Below are 23,532 nucleotides of genomic sequence, written 5' to 3' on the forward strand. Positions count from 1 at the left end.
AATAAGCACTGAAATATATAAATGTGATTACATTAAAGTAATTCTGTAGTCTAGCATACTAGAAACCAAAGCCCAGTCATGTTTTTAATGATACAGAGTAGCAAGATTTAGGGTTTAGAAATTTTCCATAGAGAATACCGAAGTATGCAGGTTCTTGCAGGAAACCACAGTAAAGACGAGACAAATCTCCACATTGCAATAAAAACTAAGTAGATCAATTTATTCTGTATACTATACAATGTGTAAGTTTGTAAAGAACAATTGACATTTTTATCACCTTAACATCTTGACTGGGTGTAAATATGTCCAACAAAATGTACTCCTGTGGCCTTTACACAAACACTGTCCTACTACATCAAGAACAATGAGAGGGAAGCCTTTGGTGCTACAGATTTGGGGACATATCTGTGAAGTTGTAATTAATCCACTTACCTATCTGGAATAAAACATTGGTGCTATCCGCTATTATAAGCCTACATGAGTACTACTCTAATAACTAAACACTATCTTTAAAGGCAAGATATGAAAGGGACTGCCAGTCTACAGTGTGGACAGGTTTTCTTTGAAAAAGGTAATTATCAAATGGTAAAACTCATATAATACATTATGTACATAAGTTTGGATAGCTGAGTTATCTTGCTGGAGTAAGCTGAAAGTAAGCATCGATTTGCAGTCATGTTTGATTTCCTGTTAAGTGATTATTGGACTTAACTTTTATTCAGTGTATAGAATCAAAATAGCCGTGCCTGCTGCTGAGGTCTGTCAGATGTGAAGGCTCATAATCAGTCATTGACCTAGTTAGTATTACAGTACTTCAAATATACACATGGATAATATATTCATAGCTGAATTTGTAGCAATCTTAAGAACTGCAAGTCACCAAGTGAACACTGGAAGAGCTCGTGTTGTCCAACCAGCAGGACAAGCTGAATTGTAGCTGAGTGGAATGTTTAAATTTAAATGGCTATTTTTTTTTAAGCCTTCCCGAACACCAAGAAAGCTCAACCTTACGCGAGCTACAGGGCAGTGGCACCAGACAGTACACAGCAAGTCACCGTAAATTGTTCAAAATTTGTTTCAGGCCCAGTCCTATCAAGTTTCAATTTCATTTATACATAGAAAAATAAAGAGGGATTTTCACGTTAGGACAAACATCTATAAAAAGCAGTTTGCTTCAATATCTCCAGTTTCCTTGCTATTCTCCTAGCCTAATTTCTTACTTGAAGTAGGTCCATTTCTTCAACCTGTTCTGCAAAAAATCACAAATTCTTTGTAACGCTAGTGGAGGCTAAGGAATAAGGACAGGCTTGACAAAGCCCGTTTCATTACTAGAAAACGGCTATACAGACTTGAAAAAAAAAATCAGATTAGCAATTTCAAAATTCTATGGAATGACTCCTCTGAGACAAAGACATTATATAGACACCAATATACTTTGCTCATGTTCGATCAAAACAGAAACAAATTAAGATTATTCATTTTCTCTTTATCATTTTCTTATGTTTGCCTTTAGAAGAGAGCATTGCAGAAAATACGGGCCAGTGTTCTTTTTGACTAGCAGTCCTTTATCCTGCAAGAACTTTCTGAATATGTCAACATAAAGCACATCCTTCTAAAAACCTGCATCTGTTCAGTGTTTTCTCTTAAAATACCCACATTGGTGCTTTGTTTTTAACAGGTTGCTTCAGAACTGTTTCTTTAAAGAAAAAAGTATTCAGTAAACTGATCTTTTAGAAGAGTTTCTTATAGTCCCCAAGAACATCAAGGCTGTGATTACCTATATGAAAATCAATTACAATATGGATCATATTGCACTTTTAATATTCTGATTTCATTGAACAAACAAGCTTTTAAATGCATCAAGTTACCTGTTGTGGGAAAATAATAGAAGACTAGCGAGGAGGATTGTAAACGCACTCAGGTGTCTTGCAGCTGAGGTGTCGAAAAACACAATATATCGTACTTAATCCTTGTTTAGTCTTGTGTGTTTGACAAGTAGAACATCTGTGTGTAGGTAACATAGGCCTGTGATAGACTGAGGCACCCTATCAAACACACTGGAGATTCCTGCCCTGCTGTGGGAAAGATCAAAGCACAGTGGTAAACTCTGCCTGCATGAATCCCTGATATACAGGCAAAACCAGCAGGTTCGGTGATCCTCTAGCATGGACCGAGCACCGCAGTGCCGGCGCTCCCGCTTGTGTACCTCTGCTGCTTTGGGGATCCCCTGTTGGCGAGGTCATGAAAAGAAATCTACTCTTTGCACTTCATCCGTGGTTTTGTGGTTGTTCCTGTGTCCTGCCTGTGCCGGCTCACACACCTGTCTAATATAAACCATGTATTTTGGCAATCTGGTACTTACGACCTGCATCATAAAGATGAATGGAAGTTCATTCCTATTTTCTGACATGAAAAGTTACCTGTTTCTCAACAGGTCATTATATAAATACCACTTCCAGTTCTTTAGATTCCCCAAAGCCCATGAGGGGCTACTGTATAACAAAGCGAAAAGCAGTTAGTTTACTACCACTTCAGGAGTCCAAGAAAAAAAAAATTATACCCTTACGCTTCCAGAAGTCTAAAATAGCCCAAAGACAATTGCATATCAAACCTTAGCAAGCCTAATCTGGAGTTTGCCAAACGGGAAACTAGAACAGCACATTTAGCCATCTCCCAATGTCATCAGACAGAGCATTTCAGCTTTAAAAGCTTAAAGAGCTGCTGAACAGAAAGGGCACTTGCCTCCAAATATAGGTAAAAATTCCAGATTTATATTTGAATGCTGGACATTGTTGCGAAACAAATATGCAACCGCAAAAGCCTAAGGCTGGGTCAAGTGTAAATGTAAGTGTTTTACAAATTTCAGGTATTCAATTTTTACTTTCAGTAGCAAGATTCTGGGCTCTTAGTTTCAGGACAAGACTTTGAAAGATACAGAATCACTTGTGCTTTGATTGGCACATTATCTGCTTTTTAAAATGTAAAACTAATAGACGTTTGCAAAAGGTTGTGCAAAACTATTGTATTTACAGAAATGGCACAAGAGTGAATTCAACAGTCTATGCACATGCACACTTCATTCACATCTTCAACAAAAGTGTGTCCTAAGCTACGGAACTGAAAAGAATACCAGCTTCAACAGGCAGTTGTCAATAAGCACTAGATTCACAAGAGTTACACCAGAATGGGCAAATATTGCCCAAGTAAAAACTCTATTGTTAAAGCTGAAACAGGTTTAAGGCCGTTCAAGTTCAAAAGCAGAAACAAAATTCAATCAGAGCCCTGTCTTTGTTTTTATACATGCTTTACCATCTAGCAACTTGTGGTCTAAACCTCTATTTTAGACAACAAACCCAAACACAGAAGAAAAACCCAACACAACTGGAGGTTATATTAAATACAAATATGCTGTAATTAAGATGAAATAACAAAAGCAGAAACATTAGAAGTTGTAAAACTTGCGATGTCACTTGCTGGAACCAGTCCTACACTAGGAAATGGGCAATATGTACATTTTCAAGTAGATTACATTGCTCTAACCAAACTTGTCCTTTTTAATCAGTGCATTGTTCTCAACTAGTCCAAATACTACACATTTTACTCTTAACAGTACTCCCTTACAATAGCAGCACATGCTATCGCTACCTGCAAAGCTGTCAGTCTCATGACTTAGTGTAAGAAAGAAAAAGGGGGATGTGAGGGTGAGAAATAACTATTAAGGAGAAATAACAGGAATGAGAATAATCATGCAGTTCAGCTGTTCTCGTCAGCCAGCCAGCTTGCTAGCAACAAGAGATGGTTTCCGCTGTGGAAGATCCTGTGGAGTAGGAATATGGTCACCAGTGACTTCTGTCTTGTCAGGAGCTGCAGTAGGCAGTTGCTTATTCTTCATCTTTGCTTTAGCCATGTTGTAATCACCGGAATCAAAGTATTTTTGCTACAAGACAAAACACATATATATTTAAAAGCCTGAAAGCTTATCAGATGCATGCGCTGAATTACATGGTTAAATAGATTCTCTAAAAAATTTTAAAAACAGTTATAAAATCTTCCCGATTTGGCAAGGTAGCTCTATGTAAATTAAAAAAAATAAATAAAATCTTAGCAAGACTATTAAGCACGCATAGCTAAACTCATAGCATTAGGTAAGTATACAGTTAAGGTTCTACACCGACCATTAAACTCACGCCATACATAAACATCATTTGTACCCTGGTTTTCCCAAGAGCTTTAGTCTCCCACAAGTGAAACCTTGGGGTTTGTAAATTTTTTTGCAGTGAACAAGTCCTGCAACACAGAATAACTAAACAATGCATGAACTTAAAGCTGGAGAACAGAGCCTGCTCTATCATACCAGAAGATCAAAGTAGCATGAAACTGCATGCTAACAAGAAAACCTCTTATCTGCATACATTAAAACAGTGAAACTATAATCCCTAAAGTTCCCAAACCAATTATTTAACAAAGTCAAGTCTACTGTGCAGTCTTTCTAAAAAGCACTATGTGAAGGAAATTCTTATCCCACACTCCAGGTTTCTTCTGAAAACAGAAATAAGTATATTAAGTTTGAATTTCTGTAACAGTGTTCCTTCATATTTCAGCATATTTTTATTAGCATTACCTTTAACTGCCTTTTTTGTTGTCAGATTTCTCAAAATATTGTTATCTATGGATGTTAAAGCCAAATGACTGTTATGAATTATCTGCATCATGGTAGGATGAGGCATGGAATTTCATTCAAGGTCTGCATGAAGTTTTCAACTTCATGCAGTCATGGTCACATTTTGCAGGAAAGTTGTATTTTGTTTACATCTTACTATGGGGTCTACCATTAAGGTACTTGTAACCCATGATTTTGAACAGATTGTCATGAGGCCAAAAAAAATCAGATTCAGGACAAAGATTTACAATAGCAACTGCTGCTTACTGTCACAGTCATTTCTGAAGAGAACACCCCCTAGTTAGTTTTATACACTCTTACTCCTCAGTCAGTTGAACAACAGCCATCACTACCTGCTATGTTTAAGTGCTTCCAGGCAGCATATTACTACCATACTCTTTATTCTGCATTAGTACTAAGGGTGTGTGTGTTTATGCAAGGCCTCCTGAAGGCAGCTTTTTATGTTCCCTGTCAGAGCCTTAAAGTTACAAATCTGTTTTTGCCACGCAGTCAGTAGTACATCTAAAACCACACACTTTTTATTCATAAACCTTCCCAATTCAATCATTTTGACAGTGTAATCTCTACTTACACCACAATGTTCTAGCACTACATCTACAGACTAGACCTCAAGTTATGAAATAATCTGATTTGGAAAAAGGCTTTCATATTTTGCCCTTCGAGACTGAAGCAACCAAAAGCAACTTTTAAACAGCACTTAGGTAATAACAGAATAGCTCAGTCTTTTAACTGCTGTTAACAGATAGCTGTTTCTGTCCATGTAAGAGCTCCAAATAGAATGCCTCCACAGCAGCACAGTGTAGCATGGTTCTCATCTACTTGTATTCTGGAGAAAGCGTGCTAATAATGGTGTGTGCACCCAACGCAGAACATTTCTGGAGAGTAAATATCAATGGGCAGAGCGTGTCCTAGTTGCCAAATCGAAGAAAATCAGGGCTACAGTTGACTACACACAGTTAGAAGAATATCTGAGAAAACCTACCATCTTTCATGCATTAGAATACCAGTCCATTTCTTCCTCTAACTTATTCCTGTATTTTCCTCTGATTTACTCTAGCTTCTCATAGATGGCCTGTATTTGATCATCCCTTTCAAACTGACTACGTCTGTCCAGGTGTCTTCGTGTCACAAACACTATCTGAAAGCATACTCTCTTATCTGAAGAGTGATATTTTAAACTTCGGCAATCCAGGCAGCCCAAAGCACACCAGGCATCTATATTAAGTAAAGATGCTTCCTCATTTAAGACACTGAGCACACTTAAAAAAAAAAAAAAACCAAAACGAACATTATTACCACCACATCAGGAGTGGAGAACTGAAGAAGGTACACTACGAATTGCAATCCACAACTTTATGTCATCTTTCATCAATGTAGCAAAATCCCAAACAGTCAATTAAGATGCCCACTGGTCTACCTCTGCTCAAACTTGAAAATATAGGCTGCAAACAACCTTTGCATTAAATAGTGCTATAATCAAGATGAAGAAATTGTACAGATTGTTATTGCTGGTGGTGAGCTTTCCTCACATTTGCACTGAGTGCAAGCAGTCATAATTCCTTTATGGCCATCAATCTTTAGGGAGTGGATGCTGGTCTGTTTTCCCGAATTATCACAACACATACTTACCTTCTGTGTCTACACGTACACTGAACCCACTCAAGTGTCCTTTCGGCTGCCTTTGACCACATAACAACATAACTCACAAAAGGAATCACTTAATCTCCCACCTGCCCATGCCCAGCAGCCATTAACTATGCTGCATATGCTCCAACTTATGAAAAAGAAGCTTATCCAAAAAAAGCTGCCAACAGTAACAATTCCCAGGAGATGTTACCAGATAGCACAGAATCAGCACTGAACTCCAACAGCTGGTTTGCGAAGGATTTATACTTGGAATCATTGCATCCAATCAAAGGGCCTAGACAATAGCTAAAAAAAAAAAAACAAAACCAAACCAAAACCCAAACAGTGTGACAGCAATGAAAGCACCATCAGAAGTAGTGACATGCTAGGATTATTCCAAGAACAGAGTTCCAGCATGCCTGAAAGGCATTATATAATCAATTCATGAATAATTAAACTTAAAAAATAAACGAATAACTAAGAAAATAAGAGACACTTACATGTGGAACAATACTGAAATACTAACTCACTCTTCTTACTTCTATCATTAGTTTTGGTTAGGGCGTATATTCAGAATTACACTGCCATTCTCAAGCTGCTGTCAGACAGTACCTGGTGAAAGCTTAGCGTCTGCTGCGTTACATGTTCTGAAAACATGGATAATGAGAGTGGACATATGTTTTGGGGACATAAGAATGGGCAAGATAAGATCAGTAAAAAACAGGGATGAGGTTCTGACCCTTCCTGTTTACTATAATGTTTTTTATGAAGTCTATTACAGCAGCACTGAGCCAGATTCTAAGTTTAATTTTTTCTAAAAAGTGCAGTTGAGCCACTGATGCTGTAAACAGCTATCCTGCCAATTTGGCATTGGTTTTGTGGAAACAAATTTTCCTTCCTTGTGCTCTCACAGACAAAGTTTAAATTTCTTAGCACTCTCTTACTAATGCAAAGGCCTACGGAGTGGGGAAAAAAAAAAAGTCACAGCTACAGGAATTTTGGAATTTCTTGTCCACACCCTATGGACAATAAAGAACTCACTCCTTTTTGAAGCCTCTTCCTCAAGAAGTCTGAGCCTCCTGGCTTCTGGCCCAGATGAGGATATCTTGCTTTCAATTTTGCTTCTTCAACTTTTTCTGGGCTGATCACCTTATCCTCCATTTCCTGAAAGACAATTAGCAACACTGTAAATGAAACCTACAATAATGAACTATTTATGCAGAATACCTTTGCAGGTGATTTACCAACAGGCCCATTGCTGTTACCAAGTGAACATACCAATTATATGAATAGACATTTTCATACATTCTCTCTCGAATGCCGACAGCAACTGTAGGAGTTCAGCCTCCCATCTTAGATACCTTTCCTGGAGACATGTTTGAATCTAATCAACGCATTTCTCTTTCACATAAGAGTAGTCTATACTAAAATTAAATTATTCAATTTTGGAAAAAAAATCCCCCAACAAAACCCATTTTTTTGTCAGAACAAGGGTTTCACTAAGAACGAACAAATGTTGAAAGCTGGGCAAGCACCACAGGACCTATTTTCAACTGCCCCTGTTTGATCATGCATTGCCACAATCTACGGCTGCTCTAACTGTAATGTGTTGATATCCACTGTGAAAAAATGCTAAAGTAGCTCAGTTTTAAAAACATGCCTGCTATCATATTAATAGAAACAATACTGTATTTCTCTATACATAATTATCCTAAAATTATGAAGATGAAGACAGTTGGATAGTGCATTTGTGTAAAATAAAATGCATATTTTATGAGTATATTGTAAAGTATGGGTGCTCAAAGTAATCATTTGAAGATACTCATTTGGCAAAAACCGCAATTTGTACATCCAGTCTTTCAACACTGACCTCTACTTTACACTCATCTATTCCGGTCCATGTAGCAATTTGATGTATGAAGTACAATTTCTTCTATTAGATCATTTCTAAAATATCTTCCATTCAAAATTCTTGTTTTGCTACTTTCCAGTATTTGGCCAAGGGCATTTTTATTTTTTTTGCATGCAAACCATTGCTAGTTCAGGGAAAATATATATTGATTTGCTGTGACTGCTGTCATTCTTGAATTATTATTACCATCTGAAGTCACAGAAAGACTTCTAGGCAGAAAAGAATTGCCATTGAAATCAGGAGGGCCTCACACTCATCTGTGACTAAGATTTCATATCCACTTAGAGCTGCTTAGGCAGCCCCTTCACGCTCTTTTCCATCCGTGTCATCATCCTTTGCACTGCATCAGTCAGCATGACTGCATGCACTCCACATGAATGGGTTGCAAAAATTAATTCAACAGAAAAATAACCATTTTATTCCCCCCCCCTCTGCTTGTTGGGCTGTGTTTCATTTGGATCCCTTTCCCCAGTCTGGCTCACCAAGCAGCTGCACAAACAGGTATGTTAGCACAGCAGCAGGGAGCACAGAGGAACACAAGCAGCTGGGAGCTACTTAAGCCAGAACTGCCAAAGAACTAAAGCCACCACGCTGGCCTACCCCAGTGCTTTCCTATACCTCTTATAAAAGCTCAAAGTTCTGTAACATTCAACATCTTTCTGGTAAGAAACCTCATAAGCAAAGGTTATAACAACAGATTTAAAAAATAACGTTGTCTAGTTGCTCCATTAGGCCAAGATAACTCAACTACAGCTTTGCACAACAGAGTGGGAATCTGAATTAACAGTTCTACCAAGGAAAGGTAGAGAAACTTCTATGAGGACAGGAACCAATGCTTTTTATTAGATGAAAACACAGCTAGGCAACAATACAAATAAATATATAAAGGGCAAAGTCTCCCTGACACTACTGAACATAGAACTATACAACTTCTCACTATATAATATCATACCAGCCAAGACCACAGTTTTCATGCGTTATAAAGATCATTCTTCAGCTGCTGTTCTTCCTATTGTGCTTTATTATCATGCCGACACTGACTGGATTTTCTCAAAAGCAATTCTTTCAGCTAAACACTTTCAACATCTAATGCTGAATCACTGGGTACTCACTGTTGAGCCAACAGACAAAGCATTTGAGGAGGCATGTTTTGCCAATACTAACCAAAAGGAGACATTTTTTTAAGAACAGAGGGCCAACAACAAATAGCTTACATAAATATGTATTCATGGTACATCAAAGGAGACATTTATGCAAACTCACAGGGCTGACAAATCGTCGCACAGCAGGCAATCAAAACACAAAGTACTGTGTTATGCATCAATGCAGCTGAAAAGGATACAGACTACAGTCACTTACTCTTGATGACCAAGAGCAACTAAGACAAAAAACTACGTAAGACAAATTAAAGAATTCCAATACAAACAAAATCAGCTGACAGCAGGTTCAAAAAAATACAGAAGACATCAGTTCTTCACATAAAATACAGTTAAGCTGCAGAACTCCTTGACAAAGGATACAGGGGTTGCCGAAAATTTGGATGGATTCAGAAAGCAACTCGACGTGTTCATTCGCAGCTCAGAAGGCTTTTAATCCACAGATTGCTGAGACCTAGGATAGTTTTCTGAGGAAGATCACTGCATGCATGTCCTGACCTTATGTTCTTCTGTAGACTAGATGGTATTGAGCAGTCTTGGAGATGTGCTGCTGAGCCACAAAGGCTTTAATACAAATCAGCAAGGCAATTCATACATTTACAACATTCTCCCTTTAGTTACAGAAGCAACAACCAAGTGACTAACAAATGACTGGGGGGGGAGCGGAAATCATGATATACCACGCTCTTCTTCCTAGTGACAACCACACAAAAGTTGTAATTTTAGTTCTCTACAGCAATTTGACACAGCTAATGAAGTCTGCTTACTTCACTGACAGGATCTACCAGGAAGGCAGTAGTTACCTAACTCACTTAAAGATAGCTTTTGCTTTTAATCTTTACAGAGCAGTGCAAAGTTCCCTATCTGTTGGATAACTGAACTGCATGGCTAAAAAAAGAGCTGTCAGTCTTTTTGAACTCTGGTATGAAGAGCTCATCCTCTTTAGCAAAAGATATCAGACAAATGTAAAGCAGAAAATAGGAAAAACATGAGAACAGCACAACTCTACAGCAAACTGATGTGGCAAGACCCAGTCCAGAAACAAAACGCACCACCTCTTCAGCTTCCTGAAAAATATAGGCTTTTAAGGCAAAAAGAGAGTCAGTCAACCAAGCATATGTTCTCCAATGTCTAAAGTTCCTTTGTTGCTGGACTTCCCCCACCACTATCCTGAGTTTTCACACGGAGAACAGGAAACGCTGGTCTTTGGCAAGTTTTCAATTTATATCACTCTTGTTTAACACCTTTCTCGCCTAAAACATGCACAGAAGTTTAGAAAAGAGGTCTGATCATGAAAACACTGCCTCAAAGTTCATTTAGGGCCTTCATCTTTTTTAAGCATACATACGAATAAGTATGGCAAAATAGGTTGTTTATGTAAGTATTTCAGAGCTAAGCATTAACTGAGTCAACGTTCACTTTTGCCCACCCAAAGAGTTTTAGTGAAGCTTAATACTACAATGCCATAATAGCACAGATACCACAGTATTCTAACAGGATATATACTCACAGAAAACAAAGTTTTATTTTATTGGTGTTATTTTCTTGAACACCTCATCAGACTAAAACTAAATTAGCAGATCAGTAAGGGACTCCTGTCTCGCCGATAAAGGGTAATTTTTCGAAACAGCGCATAAGCACAGCATTTCAAGACTTCAGTCTGAAACTCAGTTAGCAAAAATCAGGCCCCGTCACCTGACTTCATCAGAACACACTAGAAGGCATCACAATGAACTTGCTACCACATGTTTTACTATGCTCTTATTACAGAGCTATTCTAGGAGTGCTGCACAGGCCAGGGATTTATTTTTACAGGCTTTGAACAGGAACAGTAGCCCTTCAGTAGTGTACCTAACATGAACGTAAAGCTGAGCTGCAGAACACACGCATTTAAGAGCGGATTACAGACCTGCAATAGAAGCTGGTTCTGATTACTGCACCTATTGAGAAGGTATCATTCCATATGAACCCCCAAAGCTCGCCTACTTGTACGACTAACTCATATTACAAATTGTAAATTATTAAACAAAAACTTGACAGCTGAGGTAGATTAAGCTTTTTTTTTTTTAGCGTCCTTCAAAGCAGTACTTGTGTTTCATAACTGCTCCCTATCAGAAATAGCTGTGGAGATTGCAACTGACTCCATGTAGCAATGACAAGACTAAAAACCAAACGGCTTCTTAAAGTCACAGCCAGCAGAGGGAAACTGCTAACAGCATACAGACATCTAGGAAGCCAAATCCCACTTAAGAGACTATAAAATTCTTAGTTACCGAGATGACATAACACTGCCGTCACAAGATAACCCAGACACTTATTCTTTCTAAAAGCCTTAGCAAGAACAGGCCACAGCCATTGTGTTTTGGTTATTTCCCCTCCTAAATACCTTATATTAAAAGCTGAAAGTTTTCTATAAGTGAAACAAAAGTTCAGCCACAGGATTATCGCCGGTTTTCAGCGGCTGAGCCTGCGAGCTGGTTTTCTTCCCCGCCCCCCCCCCGCCCCCGAGGCCCTGGCAGGCCGAGCACCCGGCCGGGGCCGGCCTCGGGAGCGAGGACGCGCCATCAGCCCGTCCAGATCCCAGCAACGCCAGCGATTTACCGGCGAAGAGGAATTCCCCGAGCGCAGAAGCCAACATGGTGGGGCCGCTCCTCCGCTTCCAGCCTCCGCCAGCCGCGGCCGGCAGGGCCCGCGCCCCCCCGCCCCGGCCTGCAGCGCGGCGCCGGGCCCCGTCCTCCCCGCCGAGGGCCGCTGCTCTGAAGGAGCGCGGCAAGGAGGGCGGCAGGGCCCGGGAAACGCCGCCTGAAGGGCCGCGGCGGCCCGGGCTGAGGGAGGGGAGAGGCCCGGCCGCGGCGCACCCGCTCCGCCTCAGAGGGAGGATGGAGGCGGGAGAAGCCCGGCGGGCCTCGGCGGGGCCGCCGGCCACCCACCTTCTGCTCCTCGGCCGAGGCGGGCTCGGGACTCTCGGCAGACATGGCGCCGCGGCAGCAGGACGGCGGGGAGAGGGCGGGAGAGGGAGGCGCGACCGCCGCTCCTCCGCGCAGCGCAGCGCTGCCACCGCCTCCCGCACAAGATGGCGGCCGCTGGCAGGACGGGGCGCCGGCGGGACCAGGCTTCCTCCGCGCTCTGCCTCCCCGGCGGCACCGCCGCGCTCCCGCCGCCGCGCAGCACCCGCTTCCGGCCCCGCCCCGCAACGTCACGCCCGCTGCCAGGCATGCCGGGAGGTGTAGTGCGGAGAGCGACCCCCCCGCGGCCTGCGGGTAAAGGGTGAGAAATAGACCTTTGCTGCTCGGCTCGAATTAGTTCTTTCTGGCGACTTTTGCAGATGAAAACACGAGGGGCCGAGTCCTCAGCAGCTTTGCTCGAGGATCCTTTTTGAACCCCGGGCGCCAGCTGGCGGGACCGCGGGTCTCACTCTCCACCGAAGCCTCGTGTCAGCGCGGTATCAGGCTCCGTGAAGTATTTTCCTCCCTCCCCGTGTACTTCTGTCTGGTAGAACAATAACCTCCCTTGGCCGTTCCAAGAACATGAAGGAGGGGTTTAAATAGCTCACCATTAATAAATCTTTAGATGTCCCTAAATAAGGGGGATTGCAGGAACAATAGGGTGTAGATTTTACTTAATACTCGGTTAAATGAACGTACACTCCCACTTTTCCTATACAAAATGTATTTTCCTGGCATCTTACACTTCTTTCCCGTGATTTTGCCCTCCAGCCCCCCCACGGTGGTGTATCGCCGTGTCCTGGTTTGAGCAACACAAAATTCATTTCGGTAAATTTACTTTTCAGTAAGATCTCTTCTAATGCTTGGGAAAAATGCATTTCTAAAAGACTCCAGTGTCTGAATTTGTGAAAATGTTTACTTTATAGCCAGCTCTGGTGTGTGTGTTTCAAGGTTTCAGTGTTTTTGAGCTCGCCAGGTGCAAGGAGGAGGAGGAGGAGAGGGACCAGGCACCTGACCCAGGATGCCAACAGGATTATTTCACACCATGAACATCACATTCAATATAAATCAGAAAGTTTGCTGAGGAGTCTCTCTCACCCTTGATGGCAGCGGTCCAGAGAACTTCTTGCCCCGGTGCCAGACCCCCGAGCTGTTCCCTTCCTCCCGAAGCCACAGCGCTTGCAGTGTCCCGCACTCGCTGTCCGCTGCTGGGAGTGCACAGCTTCCTGCTGATAGAATGGGCTGCGTACGATCTTTGTATATTTTATATTGGCATCAGTATCAATATTGCTTCTGTAGTATTATTAATGTTAATTATTTAGTCTTATTCTTTTAAATCTGTTTATATTCCAACCTTCGTGTTTCCTTGTTTTTTCCCCGATCCCCCTTCCCGGGTGGGGAGGGGTCATCGGGTGATAAAGAATTGTTTAAATGACAGTAAATTGTTGTGGGTTCTTCATAACACACTGGTGTCCGGCATGGCATGCTTCCTGGCTGAGGAGCAGCATGTGATGAGACCCTGCAGGCCAGTGTGGTGCAGCAGCTCCAGCACAGCTCAGGAAAGATGGGCAAGGATGGGCTTTGTGCTGTGAAGGTCCAAAAGACAGACTGAGACAGGTCAGAAGAGTCTCTCAGTCAAAACAGAAGCTGTAAAGCCAATGATTTTGCCACTTTTTAGTAAGCTCCCCCAAACCAACAGTTAGAAGCGGGTGTTTTTGAGCAACTGAGAGATTTGTCCAGAGATCAGGATTATGTAGTAGCAGGGAACTGAAGGAACGTGCACACCCCTTGTTCAGACAGGGATACAGCAGGGTAGATGGCACAGGAAAATCACAGAAGGAACTAGGGAGTATTTGCTTCCTAATGATACAAAAAGCAATGATAATTAGTGGGTGTGCCACATTTGCTTCTAGCAAAATCAGGGAGAAATGGTCTGAAAGTGTAAAAAAATAAAAGTAACACACATAAGAATGACCATAAAAGGGATGAAGTTCATAGATTTTGAAAGGAAGCGGAACAACAAAGCAGTGGCAGCAGACAAGAATGCAAACTTCACAAATTTCTTTCAAATCTCTTAGGGAATTAATGTGAGGAAAACCGTTTTGAGGATTCAGCAGTTCTTTAATGAAATTATTTCTTTAAGGGAACAAGTGTAAACTCTACAGTGCAGAGGAAGGATGAGAAGTAAATTAAGAATGTCAGGAAAAGCTGAAGTTCTTCAATGGCCTCAAATTGAAGCAACAAGAAAGCAGCATATCGAAACTAGGTCATTTTTTAAAGGATGTGCATCAAAAGCAGCTCATGAAGACAAGGGACAAATTATTACTGAAAATTACTGAACAAACTATGTAAAGACCAAAGGATTTAATGTTTCTTTTGTTCATTCTGGCATGATGAAGATAGCTACCGTAACAAACTAGCAACAGAGTATAATCTCAAACTGGAATAAGGAAAGATCAGTTTATAAAATACTTGCCATCAGTTCTTATTTTCCTTATCTGGTAAATATTTTCAGCTTGGATGAAAAATTATCCTTGAGGGTTCTCTAAACTGACTGAAGCAACCTCCTATTAATTAGCGTTCATCTATAGAGGAACCTGTAGGAAATGAAGGGGTTTCCAGGAGGCTCATTAAATAGGAGTAAGTGGAGGACAGAACACAAGCTATATAATTAAGCTGTCTAATCAATAATTACCTCAGAAATCACCTAAAATAAGCACTCAAAATCAACCGAGTAGGCTAGACATAAATTCACAGCTAAGGACAAGGGCTTCACAAAATCATATTTCCTTTAACGAAAGGAAACAGACCATGTGGAGAAGTGGGTGAAGGCGGCTGAAGTTCCAGACACCTTCTGGCATTAATAAGGCCTCTGACACTTCCCCATGCAAATTAGGGAAACTCAACTAGATGAAACTTTAATGTGGAGGATCCAAGTTTTGTTGGAAATGGCTACCAACTGTTTGAATGGCAATGCAATGCTGCGTTTAGTAGGGTTTCACACAGGGCTTCCCAGGGCCAATACTGCTCATCAGTTCCGCTGGTGACCCAGGTAACGTACTATAAACTTTATTACTGTTAGCAGATAACATTGGGTGAGAGAAGCTACAAGACAACTAGAAAATAATTGCAATTCAGATTCAAACAGAAGATCAGATAAAAAATCTTGGGCAGTGGGAGAATGAAGTTCAATAACGACACATGGAGGAAAGCTACCCGACTGGGAACAAGCCGGTAGGACACCTCTGTTATACTGGGTAACAAGATGAATGCAAGTTGACATCTCCTGGTACTGAAAAATCAAGTATTATAATGGGATGTATGAAGAGGACTTTAATCCGTAAAATTTATCAACCAATCCTTCCAGTCTAATTGCCACAGAGAGGCCCTGCTTGGGATGCTGTGTCCAGCTTGAGGCACTTCAAGACATATTCAGACCAAAAGAAGAAAGCAAAGAGTCGGAACAGAACTATGAGAGGTACAGAAAATAAAATCTACAAGGCGAGGCTGACTGAACAGTCTGGGGTTGTCTTAGATACAGAAAACAAGACTGAGAAGGAAGATACAAGAATTGTTTTCTTCGCTTATAGTGAAAAGGCCAAGTAGTATTTGTCTTCAACTGCAGCAAGATTTAGTTGGATGTTATAAATAGCTTTCTCATGATAAGCACAGTTTAACACTGAAACAGATTACTTGTAGCCTCCAGCACCAGAGGCCCTCATAAACCACCAGGAACATTTGTCAAAAATAATTTTTTATGGTAGAGTCTATTCAGAAGTAAAGAGAAGACGCAAATGACCTCTCAAAAATTCGTCTCATTTCTTAGCCTATGCATAGAGGGTCACATGGAATTCAGTTTGTATTTTACAAACATTCAGCATTTCTCCAGGTGTGTCCCTAATGGAAAGTGTTAACTCAGATCAAGCTGTAAATGGAGAATGTCTTAGTTAAATCAAAGTTGTGCATGGATAATCTAAAGTCACTTTCATTCTGAATCCATACAGGGACTAAGTGTAGTTTGACGATTTAAGTCAATACAAATGTATTTCCTAGACATGACTTGTAGTGACCACATATTCAAAATCCACACTTCTTTGCTGTTCAAAACAAATTAATATATTACTCTGAAGGGAGAAAAGGATGGCTTGAAGAAGTCATTTAAAATTATCAATATACAGACGTACAAACACTGCATACTCAGTGCAAAATAAAAGGATAATCTACTACAGGTGAATCGTGACTTTTCATTAAAAGTGTGTCCTTTTCCCATCCCTTTTTTCATCAAGTACGCAAGCAGATGTTCTCCATGACACAAATAGGAACTCTGAGGATATATGCTGTTTGCTTATGACTCAAGAGTAGCTACAAAGAAAGTAGGACACATTCTCATTATGCTAGTCTAGGTCCTAGTTCTGTATACAGTCTGACTGCAATTGTATTTGACTCTGCTGCTATCACAAGAAACCTTTTATCAGTTTTACAAGGCACACAAATGACTATAAACTGCAAACAACCTCATCCTGTACAGTTTTTCCCAAGTCTCTATAAAATAAATGCTAGCTAACCTTGGGAAACCTAGTGTAACAGAGGGGAAAATACTGCTGAAGTGGGGAACAGACTCAGTAATATCTGAGCTTTGCCCTTCTGGAGCAACAGTCATTTGAATGTACCAGGTAGTTGATAAGTATCATCTGGAAAGTCTGGTCTCCCTTACTTTCCCTGGCAGGCTTCCTGGAGATTTCACGATACACTGACTTCTCCTCTCATCTAAGGGCAGTGCTGAATATACAAAATGCACATTCATTCCTTCTCCAGAGTCTTCATCAGATAAGTGTGTTATACTCCCAGATATGAAGGTCACCTTTCATATTACTGACACTCTGAAAACCTACAGCGATGTAAAGAAGAACACAAACCAAGGTAAGGCAGTTGAGAAACTCCGAAATCTTCAGCAAACATTGTGAAGCTTCATGTTCATTATTAAGTATATACCTCAAATATAATCAAATGATTCTAACTTTATTTCTCTCAGTTACACAGTTTAACACTTAGCATAAACTGTTTACCTGACTGTGTTTTGTTTTAGGAATACACATACATATTGGAAAATATTTATATGCCCAATGTAGCATTTCTAGTAAAACTTCCTGCGGCCACCTAGTGGCTTAAATGGAATTGACCTATTAAAAATATTTAGGATTACATGAAGATCCTCCTTATCTAAAAATAAAACAAAAAGTACAAGTTTCATAGCTTTTGCATATATTTAAGATATAAATACTAATTTGTTTGCACAGTACATCCTTTAACACAATCTGAGAAATCAAATGGGGGAGGGCGGGAATTTTATGTGAGGAAAAACTAGGAGCAGAAAGCAAAATGAAAGTGGCCCTTAAGGAAAGAAAGAAATGGAGGGAGCAAAATATGAAGCAAATCAATGATCTGAATGCATGAGTAAGTAAATAAATCTGCACTAGGGTATTACTGAATCTGTACATGAGAAAAAAAGGAAAACGGTACCATTAAAGAGAAAAAAAGAAGAAAGCTAAATGCTTGCATAGTATGAAATGTTATGGAAATTCACCTGGTGTCCCCATTTTCAATAACTTAAATGAATATCACTTAAAACATCACACAGATTAGAGACATCTGTATATATTTCAGATTTCAATATTAATGCCAAAAATACATAGTATGATTTTACATAGGATTTATGCTACATTAGAACACTAAAGACAAACATCACTTGAGTATTAAATGAAACATTAAATATTAAATAACTGAAAAATAAAATAAAAAGTGTAAACACTAAACTAACTTGGGAATTTGCTATTGCAACACATCCAATGAAGTGGTTTTAAACAGTACAAAAAGATTAGATTTAAGTATGTTTCCAGTCTACTTGGAATACACAAAGCTCATTCCAGAAACCTTTTAAAAACTGGTCCAGGATCGCATAAGAACCTTCTCTCTCTTGAGCGCTATTTTCATTCCTTTACAGACTTAACTTTATACTGTCATCTCTACTGATCTTCACTTGCAAGGAGTAATCAACAGTAAAACAAATACTTTAGTTTGCCATTGTTTGCTAGCATCTTGGTGAAAACTGAGGATTTGTTGGAGATTCAGTGTAAGATTTGAGTTCATATGCAGCGCCGCTATCAACTTCCATGGATTTCCGAGAGAATAGGAGCCTTACATCTCTGTGGAGGTAGATCTTTCCAGATTTAGAACTCTGGAACCTGAAAAGATACAAATATCTGTATTACCTAAAACAAAAGAGCCATCTTTAAATATTATTGAATTAAATGCATTCCTTTAAGAGATTACGGCCAAAAAACATTTGAACATAGAAAATTACGCAGCTAAAATGGAAGAAGAAATAACCACCTCACATTTTCCATTCTACTTTGTTTCCTTTGGCATTTAAAGGCTCTGTTCCTAAGCACCAATGCAGTGTACAGCTTTGGAAGTGGCATGGAATAGTTGAAGTTCACACTGCCATTACGTACATTGGCGATTAAAGTTCTCAGCAATCTCGAAAGGCAAAAAGTGCTCTTCAGTGAACACTCCCAAAAATGCCCAACGGGTGGCCTAAGCATACACAAAAGGGAAGGTTCAAATATCAACAAAGGCATGGATACTTATCAAAGATATATTTCAGTGCTAGCTATCATACAGACAGATTTCATTGCTCTCTTTATGAATGTACCAGCAAGAAGTTTACTACAGCTTTGTACCACACGTCAAATTTCAGTCCCACTCGAGAAGCAGTAGGTATGCAGGTCTCTGCAGGCAGACAGAAACAAGTTTTCCACACAGAAATACGGAGCTATTTCAAAGAGACTATAGTTCACTGGCCCAATCACCAAAGTAAAAAGTGGCCAATTTCTGGGCCCATTTATCTTTTATGCTGTGGCTAAACAGCTTAATTCATGACCTCCAAACCTGCCAGGAATGTGCCAGTTCCACTTTCCCTGAGATTTAACAACTATAGATAGAGACCGACCAGATCTGCACTTCAGAGAACTGTATTCTATAGTCTTCATCTGGCACAACTCCTTAATTTCCTTCCCTCAACCAGGAAAGGCAGGAGAGCCTAAGGAGCATTGCTTATGGTAACTGAATGTCACTATCACTATGCCACTGTAAGGGAGAAAACCTATTGCTACTGTAATAGAAATAGAAACAGAAAAGCTATTGCTACTGTAATGACAAAATTATACCATTACAAATGCTGAGAGCGCAGTGCACACTTCTCATCACAGGCCTTACGATTTGCACTGATTTTTAATAAGCATTTACTCATTGACCCCACTGAAGCAAAAGTAGTATCTCTAGAATAAACCTAGCCATAATCAGACTGAAATTCTGAGAGGCAGGAGAAAGACAGACAACTACTGAAGATCATAAAATCATAGAATGTGTTGGGTTGGAAGGGACATTTAAAGGCCATCTAGTCCAACACCCCTGCAGTGAGCAGGGACATCTTCAACTAGATCAGGCTGCTCAGAGCCTCATCCAGCCTGGCCTTGAATGTCTCCAGGGATGGGGCCTCCACCACCTCTCTGGGCAACCTGTGCCAGTGTCTCACCACCCTCATTGGAAAGAACTTCTTCCTAATGTCTAATCTAAACCTACCCTGCTCTAGTTTAAAACCATGGCGCCTCGTCCTATCACTATGTGCCCTTGCAAACAGCCCCTCCCCAGCTTTCTTATAGGCCCCCTTCGGGTACTGGAAGGGGCTCTACGGTCTCCCTGGAGCCTTCTCTTCTCCAGGCTGAACAACCCCAGCTCTCTCAGCCTGAAGATCCATGAAGGTTTCATCCTCTGGGGCAGGCAGGTTGTAGAAACAGATTCTGTGCCACCGTTTTGTTCAGACCAGTGATGCAGAATAGCCTGTAGTCACCCCCACAGCCAAAGGAAAATTATGCTCTCCTAGATACAGCTGTCAAGGACATTAAAAGTGTGGGGGGGTCCAGCAGAACACTCCTACTGGCCCCCACAGAGCTCCCATCCATCACTACTTATTTGCTCGGTGCTGTCAGTATGAAAGCCCTTTACCTGGTAGGCAAAGGGGAAGAGATTCTTTCTTCAGAGAAGATTCTGGAGGCGAGCACAAGAAGGAAGAGTGAAAGAGGCAAGGGACAAGCCGAACACCACAAACAGTTAATTCAGCATGTAGCTCATTAGACATTTTAAAACGAAAAATTCCATTGAAAGATCTCTTGCAGCAAAAGTACGATTGAAGTTAATTCATATAGAAGAGAGATCTAGTTTTTAAAGCATCATCATAAAGTAGAGCTCAATTCCCATTTTACACATAGATCTATCACAAAATAATTAGCAAGGTCTATTTTTAAACTTCTCAAGCTTACTATTTTCCATTAGTGAGAATCCTGCAAGACACTCTTTGCCTAGTAAATAACGCTTCCCTGTAATGTGGCTTTTCTGAGCAAGACACTTCACAAAGATTGAAGGAGGATGAGTAGGGCACAGCAGCAGAGTTTGGGGAATTCTTCTCATCTCTGCTTCCATCACCTAATTTTTTTCTTTCAGAAATGTTTATCATAGTAACTGACATTTAGAAATGTTGCTTTTCATACATGGAAATACATTGGAATAATCAAGAGACAGCCATTACATCCACCCTTGCGGGGTGGTGATGGAGTGGTCTGCATGGGACTGGCTCCAGAACTGTGGCAGCTCCAGTAGTTTTGTGTAAAGGAATCAAGAAAAATGCAACAGAGGTCTCTGACAGATGGTTTCCTAGGAACAATATCAATAGACAAATACAGGAAGGCTTAAACACACAAATATCAGATGAGGTAGAAAGTCTGGCAGAAGAAAAAAAAGTGATAAGCATTACTGAAGAAATGACAAATACGAGCACAAAAATATATATTTTATTGGACATCAAAATTCACAAAGAACAGAGTAAGCCACAGAAACAGGATATAGCAGGATGATCACAAGAACATATGTAGCAAGGTATGTTTTACAAGTGGAAAAGACTATACTTACAGACTTTATAGATTGTGTTAAAATCATTAGGACAAGGATACAAATTTCAAGATTAGGAAAAATGCTGAGAGATCAGAAAGATCAAAAAGCAACTAGTGAATCAGTAATCGCAGGTATCTTCAGCTTCCACCAATAAACGTATCATATGCCACATTAGGAAAATATTTTTTTTAAAAAAAGTTTCTCAACAGCTTGAGGAATCACTACTTTTAACTACCAGTTTCAAGCTTACCCTCTACCTAGCCTTCACTAACAACCCCTCTTTAGCTGGTAAGTAACAACAATTATGCTCCATGCAATTAAAAGAGGCAGTATGTCAGTAGTAAAGCTGTTGACCAAGCTTTGAAAACTTGAAAAACGCTGAGCTGTGGGCAGGTTAACTGTTTAATTGCCTTTTATAGGGGTGCCAGAATGTGACCTAGAAAGGGCTGATGGTCGTCACCCTCCCAACACCGGGCAGAAAGGAGGCGTGAGCAGCGCTGGACTCAGCTCGTATGCTCCTGTAGATTTAATTACAATGCAAAAAAAAAAAATCACTGCTTCACACGCAACAACAAATTTATCCCCAAAGCATCTTCATGGAATGACTTAAACTGCAGGTGGAACGCTTGAGTTTCTTATAGTGAATAAAGCTCTGCCGTCTGTGCAAGCTACATTTCACGTCTGTAGCTGTGGGTACAAATACAGTCTAATGGCATATTGAATGGTATCTCCAACGTACAAAACTGCACGCAGAAGCTGCATACACAATAAATCTGACACTTCACAAGAGCGTTGTAGAAAATCTGGCTGCCAATGTTAAGTTCCAGACCTATGCAAGCATTTTTGCTGAATTACCACTTGAAAAGAAGCTTTCATAATGTGAGTGCTGACAACTGTGATTAAGGCCTCGCAAGCAGATGCGACCACAATGCAGCTTACTGCTGGTGACTTCATTTGTTTTTTTGAGCAAAATTTCAACATGCGAGCTTAAGATGCTTGTTTTCAACAACTACTGCAACTAAAACCAAAAGGCTGTTCTAAGCCAACTTGAGTGACAAAGAAAACAATACTTTAATTTTTTTAGGTTTGTATATAAGTTTTCAATAAAACGTGTTTGAGGAAACATTTCTGCTTTTGTAAATGAAGTTTAAAAACAAACTTACATATGAATTATTATACTACTAAGGCATTTTAAGCTCTCCTAATTAAAATCCATCTTTAGTAAAGAAGGCTACTAGATTGACAACTGGGTCTTTCTTTTGTAAAATCTGAAGTACTCTGTATAATAAACCACCAAGACAGATCAACATAAACGGCTGTAATATTTCGAGGCATTTTGCAGCTCTTCCATCATGAGAAAGGACCCACTGTTTGGGTTCATCTCTGAAGAAAAAAACTTCTGGCATACTCTGCAGATACTCACTTTCCAAAGTAAGCAGCTAAGCATCATAATTTTCAGACAGTTTGTTTTTCCAGCCATAAATGGATGCATTTCCAATTACACATTATAAATCCATAAGTGGATCCCCACCAGAGGTCTGAAAGCTGAGCTAAACTGCACAGGTATTTCAAAACTAGGAGCATCAGAACTGCTACATTTCTGTCTCTCAGCAGGTATCAGAAACAGGAAACTCATGAAAGAAGACTTCTAGCTATAAAAGACTGAGAAAAAAACAGGTTTGCCTTCAAATAAAAGTAATTATTGCGTTGATCTAAAAAAAAAATTTACAAACTAAATTAAAGCAGAAACTGAAAGGGGGGACAAGTCTGCTGCTCTTCATGCCTGTGCGCCAGAGCTGGTTGGCCACAGATTTTTGCCCACCTCGAGCTGATGCCTGTCCCCAGTTCCTCTGCATCAGTTAGATCAACACTGCAAGCAAATAGAGCCTTTTATTTGGGCTACACACTCTTTTTCAGAATTTACCCCGCAAGAAAATTTTTAGAAGGTGCTTAAGTTAGACATGGCAAGTTACTGTGGCCTGAAAGGATGACTTTCAATCCAGGCTAAAATTCAGAATGAAAACACAGTTCAACAGCCTCATCGTGATGCTATTTTCACACTCCAGTAAACCAACACGTATTTTTTTATCACTGTCAACTTTCATTTAACAGGAAAGCTTGGCCTGGAATCACTGCCATAGACAAAGTTGTGTTTCAGAAGTTTGCCGGGTAGAAATCAATGCCACTAAATAGGGAAAAGAATAT

At 40.3% G+C, this 23,532-nt stretch overlaps 2 protein-coding genes across 5 annotated transcripts in view; both read right to left on the minus strand.

Annotated features, from left to right (window-relative positions):
- Positions 1 to 189: 189 nt before the first annotated feature.
- ARPP19 (cAMP regulated phosphoprotein 19) lies at positions 190 to 12,553 on the minus strand. The gene is made up of 3 exons (XM_054215364.1): positions 12,307 to 12,553; positions 7,349 to 7,471; positions 190 to 3,937 (listed from the first exon to the last, which is right to left on the minus strand). Exons 1-3 carry the CDS (start codon positions 12,349 to 12,351, stop codon positions 3,767 to 3,769), a joined length of 339 nt encoding a protein of 112 aa, XP_054071339.1. The 5' UTR covers positions 12,352 to 12,553; the 3' UTR covers positions 190 to 3,766.
- A 4,766-nt stretch (positions 12,554 to 17,319) lies between these two features.
- The window catches only part of ATOSA (atos homolog A), a 51,061-nt gene continuing 44,848 nt past the window's right edge, over positions 17,320 to 23,532 (minus strand). For 3 of the 4 annotated variants that reach the window (XM_054215360.1, XM_054215359.1, XM_054215361.1), the window contains one exon: positions 17,320 to 18,563. In XM_054215360.1, the coding sequence (XP_054071335.1) occupies positions 18,410 to 18,563 (154 nt within the window). In that variant the 3' untranslated portion in view covers positions 17,320 to 18,409. The other variant, XM_054215358.1, reaches the window with a different exon arrangement.

This window comes from Rissa tridactyla, chromosome 9 (genome assembly GCF_028500815.1).
Source record: "Rissa tridactyla isolate bRisTri1 chromosome 9, bRisTri1.patW.cur.20221130, whole genome shotgun sequence".
In the NCBI taxonomy this organism is placed as follows: domain Eukaryota; kingdom Metazoa; phylum Chordata; class Aves; order Charadriiformes; family Laridae; genus Rissa; species Rissa tridactyla.

Excerpts from the sequence above, each read along its gene's own strand:
- ARPP19 (XM_054215364.1), bottom strand. The coding sequence starts at position 12,351 with ATGTCTGCCGAGAGTCCCGAGCCCGCCTCGGCCGAGGAGCAGAAG. Across the intron at positions 7,472-12,306 it reads CCTCGGCCGAGGAGCAGAAG|GAAATGGAGGATAAGGTGAT; the intron begins GTGGGTGGCCGG and ends ATTGTCTTTCAG. Across the intron at positions 3,938-7,348 it reads GGAAGAGGCTTCAAAAAGGA|CAAAAATACTTTGATTCCGG; the intron begins GTGAGTTCTTTA and ends TTTGTCTTGTAG.